Genomic DNA, 21,298 nt, shown 5'->3' with positions numbered 1-21,298 from the left:
ATGCTAAAAAGTGGTGAACGGTGATGTGTGTGCACAAAGTGCACTCCACTGTCACACCTCCGGGGAGATGAGCACTGTGGGGGCGCCTCTCAAGGATGCGGATGACAATGGTGAAAGACGTTGGATGTTGAGTCATCTCCTCGCATTCAGCCTCTCCATCCTTCTCTCTTTCACTCTCATCCATGTTTGCATGATAATTTTTGAAAATAATTCACCCCTTGCACTCCCTATTCGCTGTAATGGACTTTCTATGGGAGAGAAAGACATCTCACACCTGTGACCTGGAAGATGGTGTATTTGTTTTTATTATGGATGATATAATAACATTTATTTACATATATTTTTAACGCACCGGTCCTGCCAGGTGCTACGGAGTATAACTCCTTACATTGTACAACATTGCAGCATACTACCACAATCGGTTTTCGTCGAGAAGACGCACAATTCATTGAATCTGACACTTCTCGTGTTTGCGGCTGGTGCTTGATCCAAGCACCAGCCGCAGGTCGCTGGTGAAGCTGGGCCGGCGTGCAAGCGCGTCCACGGCGGCGCAGGGAGCGGCGGCGCGTCCGCGTCCGCGCCTCCATCCTCGCCTGGCAGCGCACAGCGCCCGGCAGGCGGTCAGGGGGACGAGCTGGTGCCGCGACGGGCCCGTTTCGTCCGGGAGGCCGCCGAGAGAGGCGAGGGTCCCGAACGCTCCCTCCAGTCCGGTGCCGGTTTTAGCCGAGGTTTCGAAGAGGGGGACGTCTTCACCGAGGAGCTCCGTGGCTTCCGACCGGCTCACGACTCGCTGCCCGTCCAGGTCCGCCTTGTTCCCGCACACCACCAGCGGCACCGCCGGCGGCCGTCCGGAGGGTCGCAGCTTCGCCTTGGCTGCGCGGATCTCGGCTAGCAGCTGACTCGCCTCGCCGAGGGACCGCCTGTCATCCAGGCTGAAGACCAGCAGGAAGATATCTCCTAAAGCAAACAAAGGAGATATTAAGATTTCCCAGCTTGAGATTTTAAATCATTTTTTTGCTGACGAAAAGATCGGAGGCGCTCACCTGTCAGGATGGACAGCCTCCGCTTGGCCGGGAAGTCCCTCTCGCCGGCGGCGTCCAGGAGATCCACCTGGTACGCCTCGCCTCCGACGTGGAAAAGCTTCCTGTGAAAGTCCTCGGTCGTGGGCTCGTATCCCTCCTGGAAGTCGTCGCCCAGGAACCGCCGGAGGATGTTGGTCTTGCCGACGCCGGGGGCGCCGAGAGCCACAACCCGGAGGCGGTTCCGGGGCTTGACCGGCTCGCGGTGGTCCCGGGGCTCCCGAGGCTCCGCGGAGCTCCCGGTCCGGCGTTCGGCCGATCCCCGCCGACACCCGCAGCTTGAAGACCGGCTCTCCACGTCCCTCCTGCCCCGCTGTCTCCAGCGGCCCCTGACCGCGCGGATGATGCGCATACCGGCTTTGGTCCAGGTCAGGACGTCGGGGTGCTGGAGGACCGGGGAGGACGCCGCGCTGTGGGGGACCGTGTGCGTAAAGCGTGCTGGGTGAAACCCGGACTGGGTGCCGGACATGTCGGGGAGGCCATCGACGGAAAGGTGGATCCTATCGGCTGCGGTCATGTCACGCGTGTCCGTGCACCGGCGGTCATGGAGCCCTCCGGTTCCCTGGCCATCGGTGCTGCTGGGCCGAGCGCGCCGCCGAGCGCTTATATTTGCCCGCGGAGCCCCTGCGTCATCCGCTCTCATCCAAGGCGCGCTTTCCTTTTTTAGCAACCCCCCCCTCTACACACACACACACACACACACACACACACACACACACATACATACACGCACACATGAGGAGCGTGCGTGTGCGTTGCATCCCGATGCAGATCGAGTGAATCACGCACACGCGTAGATATGCAGAAATCAACATTATTAATAGCATCTTCAACGTGAAAGGGTTTGCTGTTAATTGCGCGCGCGCGTGTGTGTGTGTGTTTGTGTGTACGTTGTATCCCGTTGTAGACCGAGAGAATCGCGCACACACGCAGATATGCAGAAATCAACATTTATAGCATCTTCAACGTGAAAGGGTTTGCCGTTAATTGCGTGCGTGTGTGTGTGTGTTTGTGTGTGTGTGTTTGTGTGTGTGTGTGCGTTGTATCCCGTTGAAGACCGAGAGAATCACGCACACGCACAGATCTGAAGAATCAACATCTATTAATAGCATCTTCACGTGAAAAGATTTTCTGTTAATTGAGTGTGTGTGTGTGTGTGTAACACTATACGCTCTTTACATACACAAAATCAAACACACACACACACACACACACACAAACACACACACACGATGATAAAAACTTTCATCACGACTTCATCTCAACTGGAGAAACAGCTCACTCTGCTTCATGACTCACTCGAAAAAGGGGTGAGATTACCAACACTGTGGTGTGATCTAGTTTGAGATTAAGTCAATATTTTGGGAGGAAAATTACCTCTAAAAAGCATTGGAATTTTAAATCAATGCTGCAGACAAAAAAAAAAAAAAAAAAGAAGTTGTTAATGGATGGATGCTCTCGAATCGTTGCATTAAATTTAGGACCTGGAAGAAAACATTGACGCTGAAGGATACGGCATACTTTTTACTAGGCTTTCAAACTGCAGGGATGAATGGTGACACCCATTAGAGCAGAAGATTAAACTCATCCAAAAACCAGGAGATGCAACATAGCAGCCTCTTTCCGTGTTGAATAATCCTTCTCACTAACAGCCCACGTCCCCTCGTCGGAAACCTGAAGAAGCCCGAGTACACCGAACAGAAAAGGCTCATTGCCAAGGAGAGTTCAGGCTTCTTTTTCTTCAAAGTGCAACTCAGCGCAGCGCTGAAAGCCCTGCTGTTGTGTAATATTCGATAGACGGAACCTTTTCTTTGAAATAAATCAATAGATGTTGGAGACAGAAAAAAAAAGTCTGTCTTTATCATCTGAATTATAGCTGATGGATGAATAAGCAGTGTGGACTGCGGCTTATCCTGAGCTCGGGGTCGCCGTGAGGCCAGAGCCAATCGCAGCTGACACATGAAAGAAGAAATCCAGTGCGGATATTTTTTCACTTTCGTCGCAGACAAAATGGTCTTTTGAAAAAGACAGAGAAAAGGAAAAACACTAAAAATAGAACTCCGTCTCAGACTTGTTGTCAAATATAATGAATAAAGAAGCTGAACAAAATCAGGCAAATCCACCGATATCTATTAGTTTTGTCACAGATGTCATATACATCATATTTCATATATCTTTCAAATATTCACTATACATCTGCTCATCCATTCACTCACTTGTGTTGCTGCTGTAAGCACCTGTTGTCCATTTGTTGCCCATTTATAATTTTTATTTTTCACATTTCCTGATATTTTGTATGCTATTGTTTTAACTTCTTTATTTCTCAACTATCTCAATCATAATCAAAATCAGAATAGCCATTATTGTCGTTGCAGGCGAGAATGAGTTTCGAGTGCTAATCATTTTGGTGTAGGAAAGCAAAGCAAAGAAAAACACAGCGCTGTGCTTCACAATATAATAAATAATATGTGACAAGAGATGAGATGGTAAAGTGAAATGTGCTTGTAGACAAAAAAAAAAAAAAACTCTTATAGACAAGCTGAGGTGGATGGATTGCATTATAAGTATATTGCACTTGGAGTTAGTATGTAGAAATAAATTTAAAAAAAAATACAGGATGAGCAATTGCAGTTGGATAATGCATCGTATTTTATTCTGTCTGTTTGATATAGACATGCAACCGTTCACTCGCCATTCCGACATTTGCGGATTTTAGTGTCGCCCAATGAAGCTTTTAGGACTGCGGGAGGAAACGGGAGACCCAGAGGAAGCCCATGCAGACACAGGGAAAACACGGAGACTCCCCAGAACACACACCGACTCCCCATCATGACTCCATCATTACTTAAAACTGAAAAAAACAGACTCCCACTCTGTTCTTACACGCTTGTGGGAGTGGGCTCGCTCACGTGGATAAATATAGCAACCTTTGCACACTGCATCGCTTTGCAGCGTTACACAATATAACCTTTTCGGTGAAAACGCGCCGAGGAAAAGGTGCAGAAGACAGAGGTGAGACCGGCCACGCTGTTCGGTTTCAAGACAATGAGGAGAAGACGGGAGGCAGAGATGAAGACGTGGAGGTTCTCATTGGAAACTGCAAATCTTAAGATATTCCAGAGATAAAGTCAGACTGAGATGGTGTGGACGTGTGCGGAAGGAGGGATAGTGAAGATCTGGATGGAAAGATGCTGAGGTTGGAGGCCTGGAGGAAGAACCAGAGAGGAGATCTATGGATGGAGTGAGAGAGGGCGTGAAGTTAGATGGTGGATACTGCCATTTCACCGTTTTGTTCCTCCACCTCTTCACCAAGCACTACCCCACTTAGCCCCTAAAAAAAATGAAGAAATTAATGTATGTATGTATATGGCTTTTTGGTAGTGATCACTTCTGACTTCTGACTACTGGTACTTCGGACCTTCGGTGACTGAATTGCACTTTTTTGTAAGTCGCCTTGGGTAAAAGCATCTGTCGAATGATTGTAATGTAATTTCTCCAATGACGTCATAAGGGGATGACGTCACTGGGGAATCATCTAAGATGATTTTGCTCCTTAAATCCAGGATCCTGAAATAACTTCTCCAGTTGTCGCACAGCCACTCCACCGCCACAAGAGGGCAGCAAATGACACATTCCACGGACCGAGGCCAAACATTGAGTTCAGAATGGGGAGAAAGAAAGCAGGGAGTGTGTTTTTTTTTTTTCCTTGTCATTCAATCCAACCCACACAGATGTGTTTTGCATCTACCTCACGCAGTCAAACGACGTCAAAAGTCCTGTGTGATGTCACTACCCCGACGGCAGCGTGATTTATCTGCCCTCTCTCTTTTTCTCCTCCCCCACCCCCGACTCTGACCTCATCAGGTCTTTGTTGGGAAACAGAGACTGTCGAGGCATCTGTTTTCAGGCATAATAAAGACATAGGGTGCCCGGGCAGGAGGGAGGGAGAGACATTCGAAGCCCGGCTCGACAGACCTGCTCGGTGAGAGTCACGCGGAAAACGAATGCAACAAGCGGGCGTACACTCCCCACGGTCGCTTGAGATTCAAACTTAGTCTGACATCCGGACCCCTCCCTAAGCCCAAGTTGGAGAACCGTAGTCAGACTGCAGGCTGAATCTATAATGTCTTAAAACCTTTCGCCCCAAATCTATTGTTTTTTTCCCGAGGAGTCGAAAGTGGTTGTGTTGTTACAAGGTGGAGCTGGTATTTCCTGTATATCCTGCTCAGTTAACCGGTCCCTGCTTTTGCTTTTCTCTTGCTTTCCTCCTCAGTTACATTTTACCCTTAAAGACATGGCGTAGCTTGTGTTCTCAGCTTTGCGCAGCAATTAAGCTACAGATGAAAAAAAAAACAAAAAACAACCAAACAATCGCACTCATTGAATCGGAGGCGAGGCCTTGTATTATGCATGAGGACGGGACTTCGGACAACATGCCATTAGTGGTGATAAATAAGTGAAGAGGGGAGACGTAGTGTCCAAACTGCTGAAAAGGAAATGCGGTACTTTGCCGAGTCCCTCTGGGACGACATGATCACCGGTCGCTGCTGGGAAGCCCAGATCAGCGTCACCTATATATAGGTGATATTATATTATAAATATTATACAGGAAATCTTTCCAACCTTATATCATAACCCTGTGCATTAAGTTACTGCGCTACTTCACAATGCCACTTTGCTCATGTCTTTTTCCTGTATATTGATAAATATGAGTTTTTTTTTCTGAGATTATACTTCAACTCTTCAAAGTTTATTTATTTTTTACGTTCATTTTAACCTTGTCTTGTCATTGAATGTCTTGCTGACGCTGCAAAACAATTTCCCATGCATGAGATAATTAAACTACGTCTCATCTCGCCATCGTCATGTTGGGATGACCGAGGGCGCTGATGTAGTCAGTTACTCCAAGTGCAATAACTATGACTGATTTTTCTACACAACCCCTTTATTTACATGAATCTGTGATATTTTAGTGAACAATAAATATGACTTATTTTTTTGCATCCGCTTGTGTGTCACCATTTACGCACAGCACTCTGCGTGGATCACCTGCTCCACCTAATGGAGATGCTTCAGGCCGAGGCAGTGAACGGGTTAAGTCTGACTCTGCATGCACCGAGCAGGCCTTCCTCTTCCTCCCTCCCTCCCTCCCTTTCCCTCTCACCCTTTTTTTCTCTCCTTTCATCCATTTTTACTATGTGTTTTCGGGGGGGCCGCGCCATCCCGGAGCAAGGACGCGACAATCTGCGCGCAAAAGGCTGCGAAGTTCCAGAAGGCTGAAGCGAGCGTTTCCGATCCCTCCTGCGGACGCACGGATGTTTTCCGGTTTAAACATTTATTACACACTTATCCCCCCTCCTCCTCCTCCTCCTCTTTCCTCCCTCCCTCCCTCTCCCTCTCCCTCTAGCGGGATATGTGGAGCGGCAGAGGCGGTTCCTTCCGCCGACCAGAAGCCTCCTAAGTTGCGGGACGCCGACGCACCATGACACGAAGGTAAGAGCAGAACGAGGAGGGAGGGATCGCAACTATACCGTTCGTTTCTTTTCCAGTTTTTTAAAACATTTCATTTACTTTAATCGAGGTTCCGATCTTAAAAGCGAGAATCGTAGCTGAGTCACGGCGGTCATCCCGTTTTGACGCAACGGGCGAGACATGGACGCGCCGGCGGGTGGGGGGTGGTGAGGTGGGGTGGGTATAAAAAGCAGGTATACACCTAATTATTTCATCCACATATTATTTAATTCAACTAAAACAGCAATTAAACTTTTGAGTTCTATTTTAAAGTGTCAGTCAGTGCAGTGTGTGTGTGTGTGTGTGTGTGTGTTTGAGGGGGTCCATGTCCAAAATTAAGGTGAGGCATCCGGAATAATCTCATTAGTTTATCCGTTTTATTGACACTATTTAATCCTCCGTGGGTGTGTTTAACCCCTTTGTCACACATTTCCACTCCACCGTATGAAGCAACAGGAAGGAAACATTCAAGTGTAACTCTCACACCGGGCACAAACCAGTAATCCAAGGAGTACTGAGGAGCGCTGTGGGCAGTTTCAGATTCCCCCTGGTGCCATTAGCACCCTACACACACACACACACACACACACACACACACACACACACACACACACACGCACACACACACACACACACACACACACTCAAAACAAATGATATAGTTATAACCCTCCGATAACGATGTAACCTTCAACGCAAACTTGTGAAATAAGAAACAACGATGATAAATGAGTGGCATAAAGGGGCAAGGCTTTTTTTTTTTAAATCTCATTTTCGTGAGCCCCCCCTTTCCCCCCTTTTATTTTTATTTTAGTTTTTTACTCAGCTGCCCAGCAGCGTGATTGGCTCTTAGGGTTCTGACAGATATGATGTCATTTTGAGATGGAAAGGTTATCAGTTGACTCACCCAGCTAACCTTGCCAAAGAATGTGGCAGCGGCCGGTCGATGTAAAAACTCACAAATTAACTTTGAAGAGAAAATGAAATTACCAGCGACTCCACGGGACTTCTGTGTCGGTGACCTTGAATGAGTTAAGCCTTCGCTTTTTTTTTTTTTTTTGTGTGTGTGCCTAAATGCCTTTTAAGCTCTACCTTTGCCGTGGCGATGTAATCGGGTCAGAAAAACAGGGGAAGCGCGGCCCCTCCCGCTGCAGATAACGCTTAAAGGTAAAGATATCCTCTGCAGACTACTGGCTGAGAGTCCCTGCATCGCAAGTTGGGTCTTGAACCAACATTTGGTTGAATTTTTGAAATATGTTCGCCGAATATAGCAGGGGGAGCGTTCAGTTTATTCAAATAATGATCGGTTTTGAGTTCACCTGTGTGAAACTGATCCACGGTGTTGAGTTTCGCATCCTTCGGAGGCGCAGAGTTGTTACCAATCGCTCAAGGAAACACGGCGGTCTCGTTCTACATCAGCTTACAGGTGCAATATTGAAAAGTAAGGCAAGCCGAAACAACAAGGCGAAAAGACTTCCCTCTCTAACCTCGCTCTCTGTTACTCTCCAGCAGGAGCTGACAAATTGCTGAGGATTTAAAAGAGGAGGCCGACTTTCCTGCATTCTTCCACTGAGCTGATCCCAAACAAGCCACCTTGCCCAAGGGAACGCAGCGGGCTGCCCGCCTGTTTGACTCTTTTTGCAGCTCGTAAACGCCGCCGCCATCATGCAGACCTCGTCGCTACGCCGCCAGATGAAAAACATGGTTAATAACTACACCGAGGCCGAGATCAAGGTTCGAGAGGCCACCTCCAACGACCCCTGGGGTCCTCCCAGCTCGCTCATGTCCGAGATCGCGGACCTCACCTTCAACGTAGTGGCTTTCACCGAGGTTATGGGTATGATCTGGAAGCGGCTGAACGATCACGGTAAAAACTGGCGGCACGTATACAAAGCGCTGACCCTGCTGGACTACCTGATCAAAACTGGCTCGGAGCGCGTGGCGACCGAGTGCAGGGAGAATATATACAGCATCCAAACACTGAGAGACTTCCAGTACTTAGACCGAGACGGACGTGACCAGGGCATTAACATCCGCGAGAAGGCCAAGCATCTGGTGGCTCTGCTGAAAGACGAACAGAAATTAAAACGGGAGAGGAGCCAGGCTCTGAAGACCAAGACTCGCATGGCGGGGGTCACCAGTGGATTAGGATCTGGGTCTCTGCCTCCCCCGTATCCGGGACACCGCACCAGCCATCCCGGTTCAACGGAGATGCACGGCGAGTACGGCAGGTGCAGGGGATCGCCGTCCTCTGTTCACTGTGAGTAGTCGGATTCTTCCAACGCGTTGAAGCTGCTTGCGCAGAATTATCGATGTAACTCACGATCTGTATCGAATGTTTTCGGCTTTGATACTGTTTTCAGCTATCTTCCCCAAAAAAACAATATATTTTTAAGATTTAAGCCTCCATTCCACTAATTTTCCAGCGAGAAGACCCACCCACTTTTAGCGTTCATATTGAACGATACCTGAATATTTCACGTCATTCGTCAGAAATGCACGTGTGACAGGTCATGTGTCGGCCTCGCACCGACTCTCTTAGGTAGAGCTCCTGCAGATGGAGCTTGAAAAACCTCTCCGTAACACTTCAATATATCCGTAGCCTGTCTGATACGGAGGAGGGATGAGAAATCAATGGATTTTACGCCACTTATTCAATTTTTTGCCGATGCGTGAGATACTTTCCAGCGTCAGTTCTCACCGCCGTTTTGCCGTGTGGCGACAGAAAGACATTCTGCATTCTTGTCATTCCCCTGTTTACAGTCAGTGTCAGCTAAACCCGATTTACAAAAGAGAGGAGGCCCTGTTTGCGCCTGACTCTAAAAAGTAGCGCTGAATCCTGACTGTACACAAGGTTTATTTATCTTGCCGCTCTGCAGCGAACTGGCTTGCGTTAGAACATCGGACCCGTTTTCAACGGCAGTTGAACCTGTACTACATGCAGAGAGGAGCTATATATAGCATTTGTGAACCCGGACTGTGTACTCCACCGGTTTCTCTTCAGCTTTATATAAAAAGATGCTGGCCGGCTCTACCTCTCTCTGGTTTCTGACTTCCATCTCAAGTACTTCCATAAAAGCCCCATTTTCAATAGATTTCTTCCCTTTGATACACATTCCTCGAATAGTTTTGTTGGCTAGAAGGTGTGCCAGTGGAAACATAGGGAAAGCTACCTCTCTGGGTGTGAGGGCTCAGGGACGCCACAGAAAATCTTTGAAAGCTCAACAAAAACCCCTCGCTCATTTGAATTTTGGGGTTTAAAAACGATCAATAACTAAACAATTCCAGCTAAAATGGGCACATTTCGGGGGGGTGGAATACCGGAAATGATCAGGTTCCGAGACCGGATTTTGCCAACGTGTGCTCTGCGCCTTGCTCAAGTCCCTCCGACCTAAACTTGGGCACCTAGTCTGGTTTACTGCCAGCCTCCCCGTTCACGGCATCAAACCTGGAGCTCTGGAACTGACTCAGAGGATTTGGGGTAATAAGTTGGGCCCCTCTCCAACCCGTCCATTCCTCTCCCCCTCCATCACCCTAGCTCTCCACACAGGCTCGCCATTGTTCTCCGTGCAGGCAGAGTTAGGCAGACCGGGGCAGGCAATGCCAACAAAGATCCTAAACAACACATGATGAGGAAAAATAAATGAACATTCAAACAAATGTGTAGGGTTTTTTCTGTCTCGGTATTCCCGTGTGTCGGTATTTTTTTCTCTCCATAAATCTCCTGTTCTTCCTCTGTCCGCGCAGCCTCCTCTTCCTCTCCGCAACTTGCCCCGGACTTGGAGCAGGCTCGACCCACAACTAGCGGAGAGGAGGAGCTGCAGCTGCAGCTGGCCCTGGCCATGAGCCGAGAAGAAAGTGAAAAGGTACCTCTGCACGAACTCGCTCTCACAAAGACACCAGTGCACGTGTACGCACGCGCGCGCTCGACAAACTTTAGTCGGTGTGTTAGCTTTGCGAGCGCCAAGGCCGAACCGCACGGCAACACAAAGCTTACGTACAGCGCTGCGGTTTAGCGGCTACAGGGTGCACATATACACCGCTGTTTTGGTTTAGCACAACGGAGCTGCTCTTTCAAGCACAATACAAACAGTCTCTTCAGTGCATTGTTGGACCCTTCCATCTGTCCTGCTCACAAAGACACAGAGACAATGTTGTGACTACCATTACTGCTATGCCAGCTCTGAGGTAGAACAATCTGTCCTACTATCCCACATCCCTTAACTTTTACACAGGAGAGGCTTCACAGTGGAATTCTGCTCTCAACTTATTTGAGTGCTGTCACACACACGGGCACGTCGCAGCATTTATCTAAGCCTGCGTTTCCCAGAACTTTCAACAGAAAGTCCCTGTCTCTGATTTTGGTCAATAATGGCTCTTTGATCAATCGTTGTGAGCGATGCAGGAGGGCGATGGAGCTGCTCAGCGAACGAGAGGCCAGGCAGGATGTGCGCGTTGATCCGCGCCTTAGTATCCACAGCTTGCAATGGAGGCAGCTGTTGCCTTCTCTTCGATTTCTTATTGGCCGCTGTCGCAACATGTGCTCATGCAATCGAAGAAACCCCCTTATTTGGATCGTCAAACGAAGACAGCCCATCGCTCATGACTCTATCCGCCGAATCACTTCAAATCAATCTTATCGATTCGCTTCCCTTATAAACCCTGTGATTATACCTTTCCCTTTTCATCTGAATCCTTCCTGCTTGACCCCTAGTCACCTCCCACAGTGGATATTGATGAACAGACCCAGCTCCAGATCGCTATGAGTCTCAGCAAGGAGGAGGTCCAGAAGGTACAAATACATTGGCTCCAGGGACAAGTTTTCTTTTCCTTTTCTTTTTTTTTTTTTTGCGCTCTACTAAGACCATATTCACAATCGCCTCCTGAGACACAACTGCATGGATTACTCACTTTCTCCTCTCACCAGATGACACATGGGCAACATGGACAGCATGGATGTGTAACCTTCTCCCTTGACTAGAAACTAATCAGATCTGGCCTCATCGCTCTGTTTGACTAACCACCCAGTCTCCTCTTTATAGACAGTTACATCTATTTTAGGGGGGATGTGAAGGGATCGCCCCGTGACCCATGAGTCAGACGTAAATGTAATACTCCTCCTTGAACTTTTTTTTTTTTAAAAACACCCTTTATGCCTTTCATAACTTACAGCCAGTCCAACAACCCACGCCCTCCCTCGACATGGATGAAGATACCCAGCTGCAGTTAGCGCTTAGCATGAGCAAGGAGGCGCATCAGCAGGTGTGTACTCTTGGGTATTATTTGATGTGAGAACTCAGCGTCAATGAATAAATAAAAATCTTAACATTTTTCTCGTCAGTCCTTCTTAATTAAACACACGGCATGAAACAGCCTTGCGTTATGTATCTAAATATATCATTAATTCACTGTAAAGTCACACCAACTTCAGGGTTTTGTTTCTCTCGTTTCGCTTCCCTTAATTCTCTCATTTCGGTTTTGATTTTCTGGAATACACTTCAACTGCTCTTCTAAGAAAAGAAAGCGATAAGCCGCTTTCTCTTCTGCAACCAGAGAATTTTCTGGTGTCAATCTGGCTATTGTGGGCATCTGCTGATATATATTGACAATGTCACAACGTGCAAATGCTGCTGGGAGCTGTCACATCTAAAAGTGTCCCATGTGTTCTCTGTCAATCGACAGGAGCAACTCAGTCGTCAAGGAGACGAGTCAATGCTCAAGAAAGCTTTGGAGGAGAGCAGACGTGAAATGGAGTCTAAAGGCGGGGTATGAAGTATTGGGGTATGGAATATTTCAACGGGGGGTGACTTCATAGAACCGAACCAAACACACCACTAAATATCCAGTCCATGGTCCGGCTGTGGTCTGTGTTACTTGATCTGACCGGGTCTTGGTCCTTGACCAGGAGACTTGATATTTTGAGTTTTTTTCTTCTTCTTTTGTTCATGTGTCCTTCCACTAGATCACCAATTAACTTTATTGACTTAGATTTCTTCCTGTTTCTGTGGTCAGACCGCCTTTATGGACCTGGTAGATGTTTTTGCAGTGCCAACAGAAGCTTCAGCGGACCGTGGCTGGAATAAAGCCCCCTACCAGGCGTCTGCGCAACGGATCACAGACCCCTGGGATTCGCTGGGTGAGCGTCGTGTCTTACTGTTCCGACTTTATTCGGTTTGCAAATTGCCCTGCTTAAATGTTAAAAAGGTCCAAGCCAAAGTAAAACTTCCTCCCACCTATCTGTCCATAAAAGTGCTGCAGTGTCAAATTTCAAAAAAATCTTTTGACCTATTATCTCACCAATAAAAAGAAGTTTTAATGGCGTTTGCCCTTTTCTTCTCTTGGAAGAGAAGAAACTAAAGTCCAGTTGGCCCGAAACAATTTCGACCAGAATTAACTGTGACCCGAATGACGGAGAACCTCCAAAGCCCTATAGCGTTAGTTAGTACAGTCTATTCCATATGAAATGAGGTTTTCAGTCAGTGCACACTTTGTGCTATCATGAGCACACACTGGCAAAACAAAAGCTCCCCTCTCTAATTCACCTCTGTCTTAAAAGAAGGAAGCACCAGTGCCTCAAGAGTAGATCCCCCCTGGATGGTACCCCCGACGTCCAACAGCCCTCCTCCTCCATGGGAGCCGCCAACGGAACCCTGGGATTCCCAGCAGAGCAGCGTCTCCAACCTTAATACCACAGGTGGAGTGTGGGGCTTATCGGGTAATAAAGGTGTGTGGTGAAGGTGCTGAATCTGATGTGAGTGTTAAAAAAATAAAATAAAAAAAAATAACATGTTTTAAAGTAAATAAATTAGAATCTGTTGTTTACTTTTATTTTTTTACTCTGAGTTACCCTTAAATAAATGGGCAATGAGATTAAGATGGTATTCAGGGCGACTTGGCAAACACAAGCAGTTTTACAAAACGCCTTAGTAACTGAGGAAAAAAAAAGCATGTTAACAAAAAAATATTAAATGTAGGAAAATCCCGGTACAGATAGGAAATATTTGGTCTCCCAGGAAATTTAATTGTTGACACTGAAGAAATGTGTCTGATCCACTGGGGATCCCAATGTATTTTGCAATATTAATTCCATCGGTGTAAAGTCATTTTGACTTCTTCCCCATTTCTATAGGTTTATAGGATCGAGAGAAGCAATGGGTTTGTGAGGAGTGCTACCCACTTTCTTCACGATACATAAAAATAAAGAAATAGTGTAAAAGACACAGAATTGCCCTGGATGAAAACAACCCAACAATATGAAACCCTCTTGTTAGATTCCATCCCACCTAAGAACATTAGTCATGTTGGTGAGTCAAAGCTTTACATTTGCCGATTCTTTGTTCTATGTTCATCAGGAATCGATCCATTCTCAGCTCCGTCGGACCGGACGGCGCTCAAGGGAGCTGTCAGAGAGCCTTCGCCCCGAACTGGAAGTCCCTCAGGTAGACATGTGCTCTCCTTATGGTCTCTGTGTGGTTCCTTGTGTATTGGCAGTGTCATATTCCTGTCCCTCTCTGCTGCTAGACGGGGACCTGTTTGATGAAGCCATGGACGGAGGTCAGGCCGCTATCAATGGGGAAGAGGAGGACAATCTTGAAGCGTTCGACATGTCCCGTCTTGGAGGGAGCCTGGCCGACCCCAGCCCTCGTAAATGTCACACCCCCGAATCCTTCCTCGGCCCCACTGGAGCGTCTTTAGTGAACCTGGACAGTTTAATCCCAGCTAATCCTCCAGCCAAGAGCAACAATCCCTTTCTATCAGGTATTTACGATCGTACTTTTTCAAGGCATGGGGAGTGTGTCTCTTGGTATTTACCAGTGTGACTATTTGACACCGTGAATGTCACAGGGAATACTTTCTTTTATGAGATGCAGTGAACAGTTGATTTTCCTCCTTCATTACAGTTCACATAAGATATTTCTGAATGAATTTAAAAAGTATGACCCAAGGTAGCGGTGGTTTAGACACACTGACTTTTTCTTTTAAAACAATGACGGTTTTTGTCACCTCTTTTTGTCTCATTGTGAAGGTCTGAGTGCTCCTTCAGCCAGCAATCCATTCCAAACTGAGCCAGCGAGACTGACTCTCAATCAACTGAGCTCCAGCTCAACTTCAGCAATGCTCCAGCCTCCCAGTTCTCTTCCTTATAGTGCCTCATTGCCCCTCCCTGCGAGCCATCAGCCTGCCAGCCTACCCTCGTCACTCACCCACCCCACCCAGCCTGGTCTCGAACTGCCAGTGAGACTTCCCGAGCCATTGTTGCCCCTCTCCACGGCCGGCTCCGATGGATCTCAGGCCGCACTGCAGAATCAGAACCCTTTCTTATGAGGACTAACATGACTTGGAGCAACATTCTATGAAATGGCGAATATGATGAGGATTTGCTTTTCGAATATCACTTGGACTGAAGATCAGACTGCATCCCCAAGGACTTGGGTGAAACCCATTCCTAGATATCTACATCTCGGAACAACACAGTAACACCTAGATTGATTAAACTGGTCCTGCTTCTCTCGTCGTAAAATACAGTAACAAAATAAGATTTAACTCCTATGCATTAGAAAATGTTAACATTATGTATCTTTGAAGCTCTAACCGATTGTAAAGTGGCTCCCGATAGAAAAGAACGACAAAAAAAAGCACATTTTTATATGTTGATGTGGCACTTTGCCATAATTTCCACACAAATGTGTTGTAGCTTTTTTCTAAAGTCAACAAATCTGCTCACTCCGCTATATTGTGTGATTGGCTTAACTGGCTGCCGTTGTTGTATACTCCAGTTTGAAAAGCTGGATTTGTGATAACCAGCACAAAAAGTGTCAACGCTCCTTCTTTACAACATTGAAATGTTTTTAAAGACCTTCTGTTGGACTACGGCTGTGCGAAAGTATGCGTCATTTTACGACAGTTCAAATAATTTCTGGGGTTAACTGGAAGAAATAACAGAGAGGAAGGACTAAAGTGTTTCGTATTTTACTATAAAAAAAAAATCAGAATAAGAAAATGTCTGAATCATGATTTCTATGAATGGCTTTGAACCACTCATCAAATATATGCATAACCAGAAATTTTTTCTCATTCTTTGTTTGCTCTTATTCTTTCCTTTTAATTTCTTTGTCATTATTACTTTCAATACACTTGAACATCGTAACATGAGCACACAAGAGTTAAATTAATGTACATGTTTGCCACATTTTTGCTATTATGACTGCGGGTAGTAGTAACTTACATTCGAATATAATATAATTCGGCGAAATATCTAACATGATTGGGAAACATGTACCGATGAATTAATTCTTACAGATTAGCATTTACTGTAAAATAAAAAATCCTCAAATAATGAAAAATCTGAGAAGCTTGAGAATCAAGCTAGTAATTCTGATTTGGATTATTGTACGATTCATTTAGATATCAATGGTTGACAGTATATTATAGCTCAATTCTATCATCAATAAATCATTTGAGAGGTACCCACTGATTTCAATGTTACACTGGATTTTGGGGTACAAGGCACAACAAAATTGGAGTTCACAGTTTTTACTCTGAAAATAAAGATATTTCTTGAGAGATGAGATGAGAACAACTTTATTTATCCCGAAGGAAATTGTTGTGCCAGAGTTTCAAGCAAAAACATAACAGTAACAGATAATAGTAGGAAGGAGGGAGAATAAGAAATACAATAAAATATAAATTGTCAATGTTAAGGCTATCAAGTGTTTTAAGGTCTTAAGTACAAGAAGGCTTGAACTTGAAGGCTCTCTCAAAGTCCGATCAGAGGCGCATCCCTTTGCAAGAAATTCATGACAGATGCAAGTAAAGTCACCTGACAGTAACTGCCTCCAGCCAGTTCAGTACCTCTGGAAGTCCTTGTCCCGAGCGGGCACTTACTTCCAGTATTGTGATTGGCTGAGTAGCACTCGCAATGATGTCATCCATCCGGAACAGTGACTTCACCTCGACAAGACTCATAGTGCAAGGAATGTCTCTGAAACACATTAGATTTCAGATGTTTAAGAAAATGCATATCAGTATTAAGTTGTTTTTTTTTCCTCCAAGATAAGAAGATAATGCCGCAAATGAATCATCTGCTGACAAACATCAAGTGACGATGTGATTTTTGAGTCACCTCTTGTTAAAGAGAATAAGCACAGAGGACCTTTGCAATGGCTCTGCCGAGAGCACTGACAGCAGCTGCATGCAGGACGAGGACATCTGCGTAATATTGATGGAGTCCACCATGAACTATTAAAATGCATGGAAACATTCAGTTACAACAGTTCAATATTAAACTCCTCCAAACGCAATATATCCACAATAGATACCTACAATAACTGAGGAGCAATCTTTGAAGTAACTGGACCAAATAGGGCCCATACAACCTCCTAGTTCTCTTATAGTCATCTTCTTCTTCTTCAGAGTCAGGTCTGTCAGGTTGGTTCCTACCTGGATATAGTAAACACATGGTCATTACAGTACATGCTCTACTGACAGATGGCTCACAGAATCAGTTGTTCAGAGTAAGTGGAATATAAAGCTTATACTGTCATCCATACTGACATAAACACTTTATGCACACTTTGTATCAAAAGAAATGTTACTCACTGTAGGCAGAGTAGGAGGGGTTGTATCAAGAGCCCCCGGTGGCTGCAAACTGAGCTGTAAATAGAATATAGGAACAACAAACACTTCTCCAAGGTTTGACTCGATACGCCGTAACTCTCATAGTAAACTGGTTTGACGCTGCTCGTCATTTGGCAAACTGTGGACGTAAATCAACATATCTTACACCTGTAATCGTTTTCCAGTTCTCATTTTTAAGAGAAAGTTCCTACCGCTCGGCTGCATCTCGCCGGCAATCCATGCTCATTTTAAAGGCTGTCACCGTTAAGCTAGTATTTCACAAAAGGTTAGTCGTAATCACTATTTCTCCAAGAGCAGAGGATATTATGGAGCCGTTTGAGCAACAAAGTTTTTCCAGCACCCGTAGGTCCGAGCAACAAACACATATGCTGGCAGCTCATTGCGAATTTTAAACTGGAGCTACATCCATGCGTACCGCTAGTGTAGCATTGAGCTAAATTAGCCTCATACGGTACCATGGTGACGCTCACGTGATATTTTAACACCCCTGCCATTGGCTGTATTAACACGTGATCCCCGTCACGATCGGACCTTATTTTGCTAGCTTATCGGCTTGACGTTTTAATTTAATTACAACGTCACACCGGTTAGTGCGTCAAGACTTTCCTCCGTATATAATAGCCAATCTCGGCTTATGTCAGGAGGCTAACACGCCCCCGGTATCCTCCGACGACGCGGTTTCGGCGTGCTCTTTCAACTACCGCCGTGTTTCTGATAGCGCTTGACGTTGATATTAGCCATGGAGGCTAAATTAAAGAAAGAGTTAGGGACAACCATGCTAAAGTCAACTGGCCACTCGGGCGGTGGATGCATCAGTGAGGGCCAGAGCTACGATACTGATAGTGGAAGAGTATTTGTTAAGATTAATCACAAGAGCCAGGTACATCATTTAATTTTGTCTGGATCGTGTATTAAAATTGGACTTTGCACATGCATGATGAAGTTCATGTGCGAACTTTTTTTTTCTCCAGGCCAAACTGATGTTCGATGGGGAGATGGCTAGCTTGGAAGCCATACACAAGTCAGAAACTGTTAAAGTGCCCAAACCTCTGAAAGTGATCGAGCTTGACACGGGAGGATGTGTTTTCGTCATGGAACACTTGGACATGCGAGGTTTAAGCAAGTACGGTGGCTCGAACGGGCCGTTTCATAATGCGTTTTACACTGGCAGCGATTAATGATGTTGTAGATGAATCAGAATGGCACTGTGAATGTCTCTTAAAGAATATTAAATTTCCATTTCCAACATCCAGGTTCTCAAAGCAACTTGGGGAGCAGTTGGCAGAAATGCATCTCCACAACAAGAGACAATTGGAAAATTTGAATAGAGACCAGCAGACAGTAGGTAGTTAACTTTAGACTAAACAGGTAGATTAAAAATACAGCATTCTCTGGTTATTTCCTGACTAATGTAGCCCATAATCCATAATCGTTTTCTGTCCTGTTTACATTTTTTGTATTCTTAGTTGTGATGATTGGAAATTGCGTCTCTCTGCATTGGCTATTGTCATGCAAATGCAGAGTTTTGGAAATAATGCTTATTTGCACTGACCCTCACCACATTGTCAGTCTGAAGATACAAAGATACGTTTTGTAACATGCACAGATGTTATGACAGTTACTGTCCATTATGTAACTAATCTAATTGTGATAAGAAAATATTATTCTCTGAATGAACAAAACTGAGAGTTCAATTTCAACTAAAGAGAAAAAAAGTTAATCACCTTGAATAAGCAGTCAATGCCATTCAGACATTGCTGATATTTCTATGAGGGCTCTAATATGGTAACAGTTTTATCCTGCATGCTATATTAGACCAATATAATCGTAATTTATATGCTATGTCTATTAGCAAACATATCAATTAATACACTTAAGTATGTCTCTATAGGATTTGTTATTTAGTGTAGATTTCTTAATGAATGAACTCTTTGTGGTCACTTTAATTAGGAAAAGGAGCTGGACAGTCAGAGGTGACTTTTGTTGAAAAATTTGGGTTTTCTGTGCCGACATGCTGTGGATATCTACCGCAGGTAAATCATCTTTGTATCTCAATCGGAGTCATTTAAGATTTTATATTTTAGTGATTACTGAGCATTATTGAAGTTGAACTTCTTTTTCCGATCTCATCAGGAAAATGAATGGCAACAAGACTGGGTAATGTTTTACTGCCAGCAGAGATTGCAGCACCAGTTAAACATGGTCGAGAAATCTCATGGCGACCGAGAAGCCAGAGAACTGTGGGCACAGTTACAGGTACAGTATTGGTTTTTATGCTAGAATCACATGAGGATTTATAATTGTGTTGATAAATTAAATTGCCTCCTATTTGTGCTTTTCATTATTTGCAGCTGAAGATCCCTCAGCTTTTCAAAGATGTGGAGATCGTTCCTGCTCTCCTCCATGGAGATTTGTGGGGAGGCAATGTGGCAGAATGTGCCGAAGGCCCGGTCATTTTTGACCCTGCCTCTTTTTATGGACATTCAGAGTACGAGTTAGGAATTGCAGGGATGTTTGGGGGCTTTAACCGCTCTTTCTACTCTGCTTACCATGACAAAATTCCTAAAGCACCAGGCTTTGAAAAGAGAAACCAGCTTTACCAATTGTTCCACTATCTGAATCACTGGAACCACTTTGGTGGCGGCTACAGAGGCTCTTCAGTAAGGATTATGAAGGACCTTTTGAAGTAACTGTATGCAACAACTCACAATTTCAATGTCAAGCTAAGTGCTATGAATATCTGTGTTTAAATGATAACAGTGTCACTGACCACTAAAGACACTGCCATTGCAGTCTTACATTATAATGTATGATTCTTGTGAAGAAATTATGGAATCAAGACAGTGCTATGCAAAGAATGAAATGATCCAGCCAAGGCAGTCAAGGCTGCACAACACTTAGCTTCAATGAAAATCCATACTGTTTAGTGTTACTTTGCAATAGAAACTTACATCTATCTTTTTATTAAAAAAAAAAGAAAATCAATAATTAAGGTACCGACACAGTGACTGAAAATGAAAAATAAATAATCCGTTAGTCATTCCTATATCACTCATAGATAATATATGTCAGACATCAAATGTTCTTGCTAATAACAAAGCTTTGTAGTGTTTGTAGCCTGCTGAATAAAATGTTCAGCCAAAATGAATGGGAACTCCTCATTATGAGGAAAAAAATGTAAATTAAGCAAAACCGATTGTCATAATGCAACAAGACACAAACAGGGTACTGCATATCTGTTTAAAAATAATCACTTGTGAAGCAGACTATAAGAGCATTGTCAATCCAATGATGTCAATAAAGTAATTCCAGTAAGTTAATCACAAAATAATTAAAAAATGTATGTTCATATTTATTTTAAGTCCTATCAATCTCACCCTTTTTTTTAACCGATTGACAAGGTTCTTAGTGGGTTAAGAAGCAAGGCCACACTCAAGGAGCAGCACACGGTAGAGGGTGAAAAGAAGGTGACCATGAAAAACTTCCTTCTATTTTGATATCTGCAGAATTACTCTGGTGTGCTTTTATTTTGAAGAATGAAGTTTGCCATCAATGCAGCAGCATGCAGGGGCCCAAGGCCCGTGACATCACGGGAATTGTCAGCGCTCGGTTTGACTTGTGTTTTGCAGAAGTGAATTTGCATAATGTAATTATAACTCGATTTAATAAATGACTGCTTTTGCATGTGGTTTGGGTTTGGTCCCTGTTTATTAATATGGGAAATAAGACTGAGTTAACCATTTATTTAAGGTTATACTTTAACAATTTCTGGTCTGTTATTGATAAACTAGTCTGACAGTTTCAATAAAAACCTAAATGTGGTGTTTTATTTTAAATAAAATTGTGTGTCACTAAAGTGAGGGCCATTTGACCTATTCGACTATTTTTAATATTATAAAACCAGAGGCATTCGTGAAATACACATTGCTTTCAATGCTCGTATATCAAACACGCCTACAAAATTGCCCAGTCATCGGTTGAGATTTGAGCCTCCCCGGCTTCCGTACTGGGGTGTGGCGCGTAAGTACAGTTCAGTTCAATTTGACATGCTGTGCATTTGGATGTTGTAT

The 21,298-nt window shown here is 44.8% G+C and overlaps 4 protein-coding genes across 8 annotated transcripts; 2 read left to right on the top strand and 2 right to left on the bottom strand.

Moving 5' to 3' along the window:
- Positions 1 to 287: 287 nt before the first annotated feature.
- On the bottom strand, positions 288 to 2,205 carry rasd2a (RASD family member 2a). The gene is made up of 2 exons (XM_086175633.1): positions 1,044 to 2,205; positions 288 to 957 (listed from the first exon to the last, which is right to left on the bottom strand). The coding sequence occupies exons 1-2, from the start codon at positions 1,720 to 1,722 to the stop codon at positions 446 to 448; spliced, it is 1,191 nt and encodes a 396-aa protein (XP_086031759.1). The 5' UTR covers positions 1,723 to 2,205; the 3' UTR covers positions 288 to 445.
- Positions 2,206 to 8,255: 6,050 nt separating this feature from the next.
- Positions 8,256 to 15,655, top strand: epn3a (epsin 3a). Of its 5 annotated transcripts, none has more exons than XM_086175628.1 (10): positions 8,256 to 8,850; positions 10,338 to 10,456; positions 11,305 to 11,382; positions 11,763 to 11,852; positions 12,273 to 12,356; positions 12,603 to 12,726; positions 13,150 to 13,314; positions 13,943 to 14,029; positions 14,112 to 14,348; positions 14,617 to 15,655. In XM_086175628.1, the coding sequence occupies exons 1-10, from the start codon at positions 8,256 to 8,258 to the stop codon at positions 14,913 to 14,915; spliced, it is 1,878 nt and encodes a 625-aa protein (XP_086031754.1). In that variant the 3' UTR covers positions 14,916 to 15,655. The 5 variants fall into 5 exon arrangements, with proteins under 5 accessions (XP_086031754.1, XP_086031756.1, XP_086031753.1 ...); XM_086175630.1 differs by having other exon boundaries at positions 13,147 to 13,284; XM_086175627.1 differs by having other exon boundaries at positions 13,147 to 13,314.
- A 215-nt stretch (positions 15,656 to 15,870) lies between these two features.
- On the bottom strand, positions 15,871 to 17,656 carry arl16 (ADP-ribosylation factor-like 16). The gene is made up of 5 exons (XM_086175634.1): positions 17,533 to 17,656; positions 17,190 to 17,245; positions 16,914 to 17,030; positions 16,714 to 16,829; positions 15,871 to 16,572 (listed from the first exon to the last, which is right to left on the bottom strand). Exons 1-5 carry the CDS (start codon positions 17,606 to 17,608, stop codon positions 16,407 to 16,409), a joined length of 531 nt encoding a protein of 176 aa, XP_086031760.1. The 5' UTR covers positions 17,609 to 17,656; the 3' UTR covers positions 15,871 to 16,406.
- A 98-nt stretch (positions 17,657 to 17,754) lies between these two features.
- On the top strand, positions 17,755 to 20,916 carry fn3krp (fructosamine 3 kinase related protein). The gene is made up of 6 exons (XM_086175900.1): positions 17,755 to 18,108; positions 18,200 to 18,351; positions 18,482 to 18,573; positions 19,179 to 19,261; positions 19,362 to 19,484; positions 19,580 to 20,916. Exons 1-6 carry the CDS (start codon positions 17,968 to 17,970, stop codon positions 19,916 to 19,918), a joined length of 930 nt encoding a protein of 309 aa, XP_086032026.1. The 5' UTR covers positions 17,755 to 17,967; the 3' UTR covers positions 19,919 to 20,916.
- Positions 20,917 to 21,298: the final 382 nt, after the last annotated feature.

This window comes from Fistularia commersonii, chromosome 28, assembly GCF_037954325.1.
Source record: "Fistularia commersonii isolate RoL2024-O1a breed Wild chromosome 28, RoL_Fcom_v1.0, whole genome shotgun sequence".
NCBI lineage: Eukaryota > Metazoa > Chordata > Actinopteri > Syngnathiformes > Fistulariidae > Fistularia > Fistularia commersonii.
Note: the sequence above shows the minus strand (reverse complement) of the source record. Positions and strands in the feature narration are given on the sequence as shown.

What these genes read in the sequence shown, in the direction of transcription:
- rasd2a (XM_086175633.1), bottom strand. Translation starts at nt 1,722, where the DNA reads ATGAGAGCGGATGACGCAGGGGCTCCGCGGGCAAATATAAGCGCTCGG. An exon ending in GAGGCTGTCCATCCTGACAG is followed by an intron (nt 958 to 1,043) that starts GTGAGCGCCTCC and finishes TGTTTGCTTTAG; the next exon opens with GAGATATCTTCCTGCTGGTC.
- epn3a (XM_086175627.1), top strand. Translation starts at nt 8,256, where the DNA reads ATGCAGACCTCGTCGCTACGCCGCCAGATGAAAAACATGGTTAATAAC. An exon ending in GCAAGGAGGAGGTCCAGAAG is followed by an intron (nt 11,383 to 11,762) that starts GTACAAATACAT and finishes CATAACTTACAG; the next exon opens with CCAGTCCAACAACCCACGCC. An exon ending in AAATGGAGTCTAAAGGCGGG is followed by an intron (nt 12,357 to 12,602) that starts GTATGAAGTATT and finishes TTCTGTGGTCAG; the next exon opens with ACCGCCTTTATGGACCTGGT.
- arl16 (XM_086175634.1), bottom strand. Translation starts at nt 17,608, where the DNA reads ATGAGCTGCCAGCATATGTGTTTGTTGCTCGGACCTACGGGTGCTGGA. An exon ending in GTTGCTCAAACGGCTCCATA is followed by an intron (nt 17,246 to 17,532) that starts ATATCCTCTGCT and finishes TATTCTATTTAC; the next exon opens with AGCTCAGTTTGCAGCCACCG. An exon ending in AAGATTGCTCCTCAGTTATT is followed by an intron (nt 16,830 to 16,913) that starts GTAGGTATCTAT and finishes GCATTTTAATAG; the next exon opens with TTCATGGTGGACTCCATCAA.
- fn3krp (XM_086175900.1), top strand. Translation starts at nt 17,968, where the DNA reads ATGGAGGCTAAATTAAAGAAAGAGTTAGGGACAACCATGCTAAAGTCA. An exon ending in GCTGTGGATATCTACCGCAG is followed by an intron (nt 19,262 to 19,361) that starts GTAAATCATCTT and finishes CGATCTCATCAG; the next exon opens with GAAAATGAATGGCAACAAGA. An exon ending in AACTGTGGGCACAGTTACAG is followed by an intron (nt 19,485 to 19,579) that starts GTACAGTATTGG and finishes CATTATTTGCAG; the next exon opens with CTGAAGATCCCTCAGCTTTT.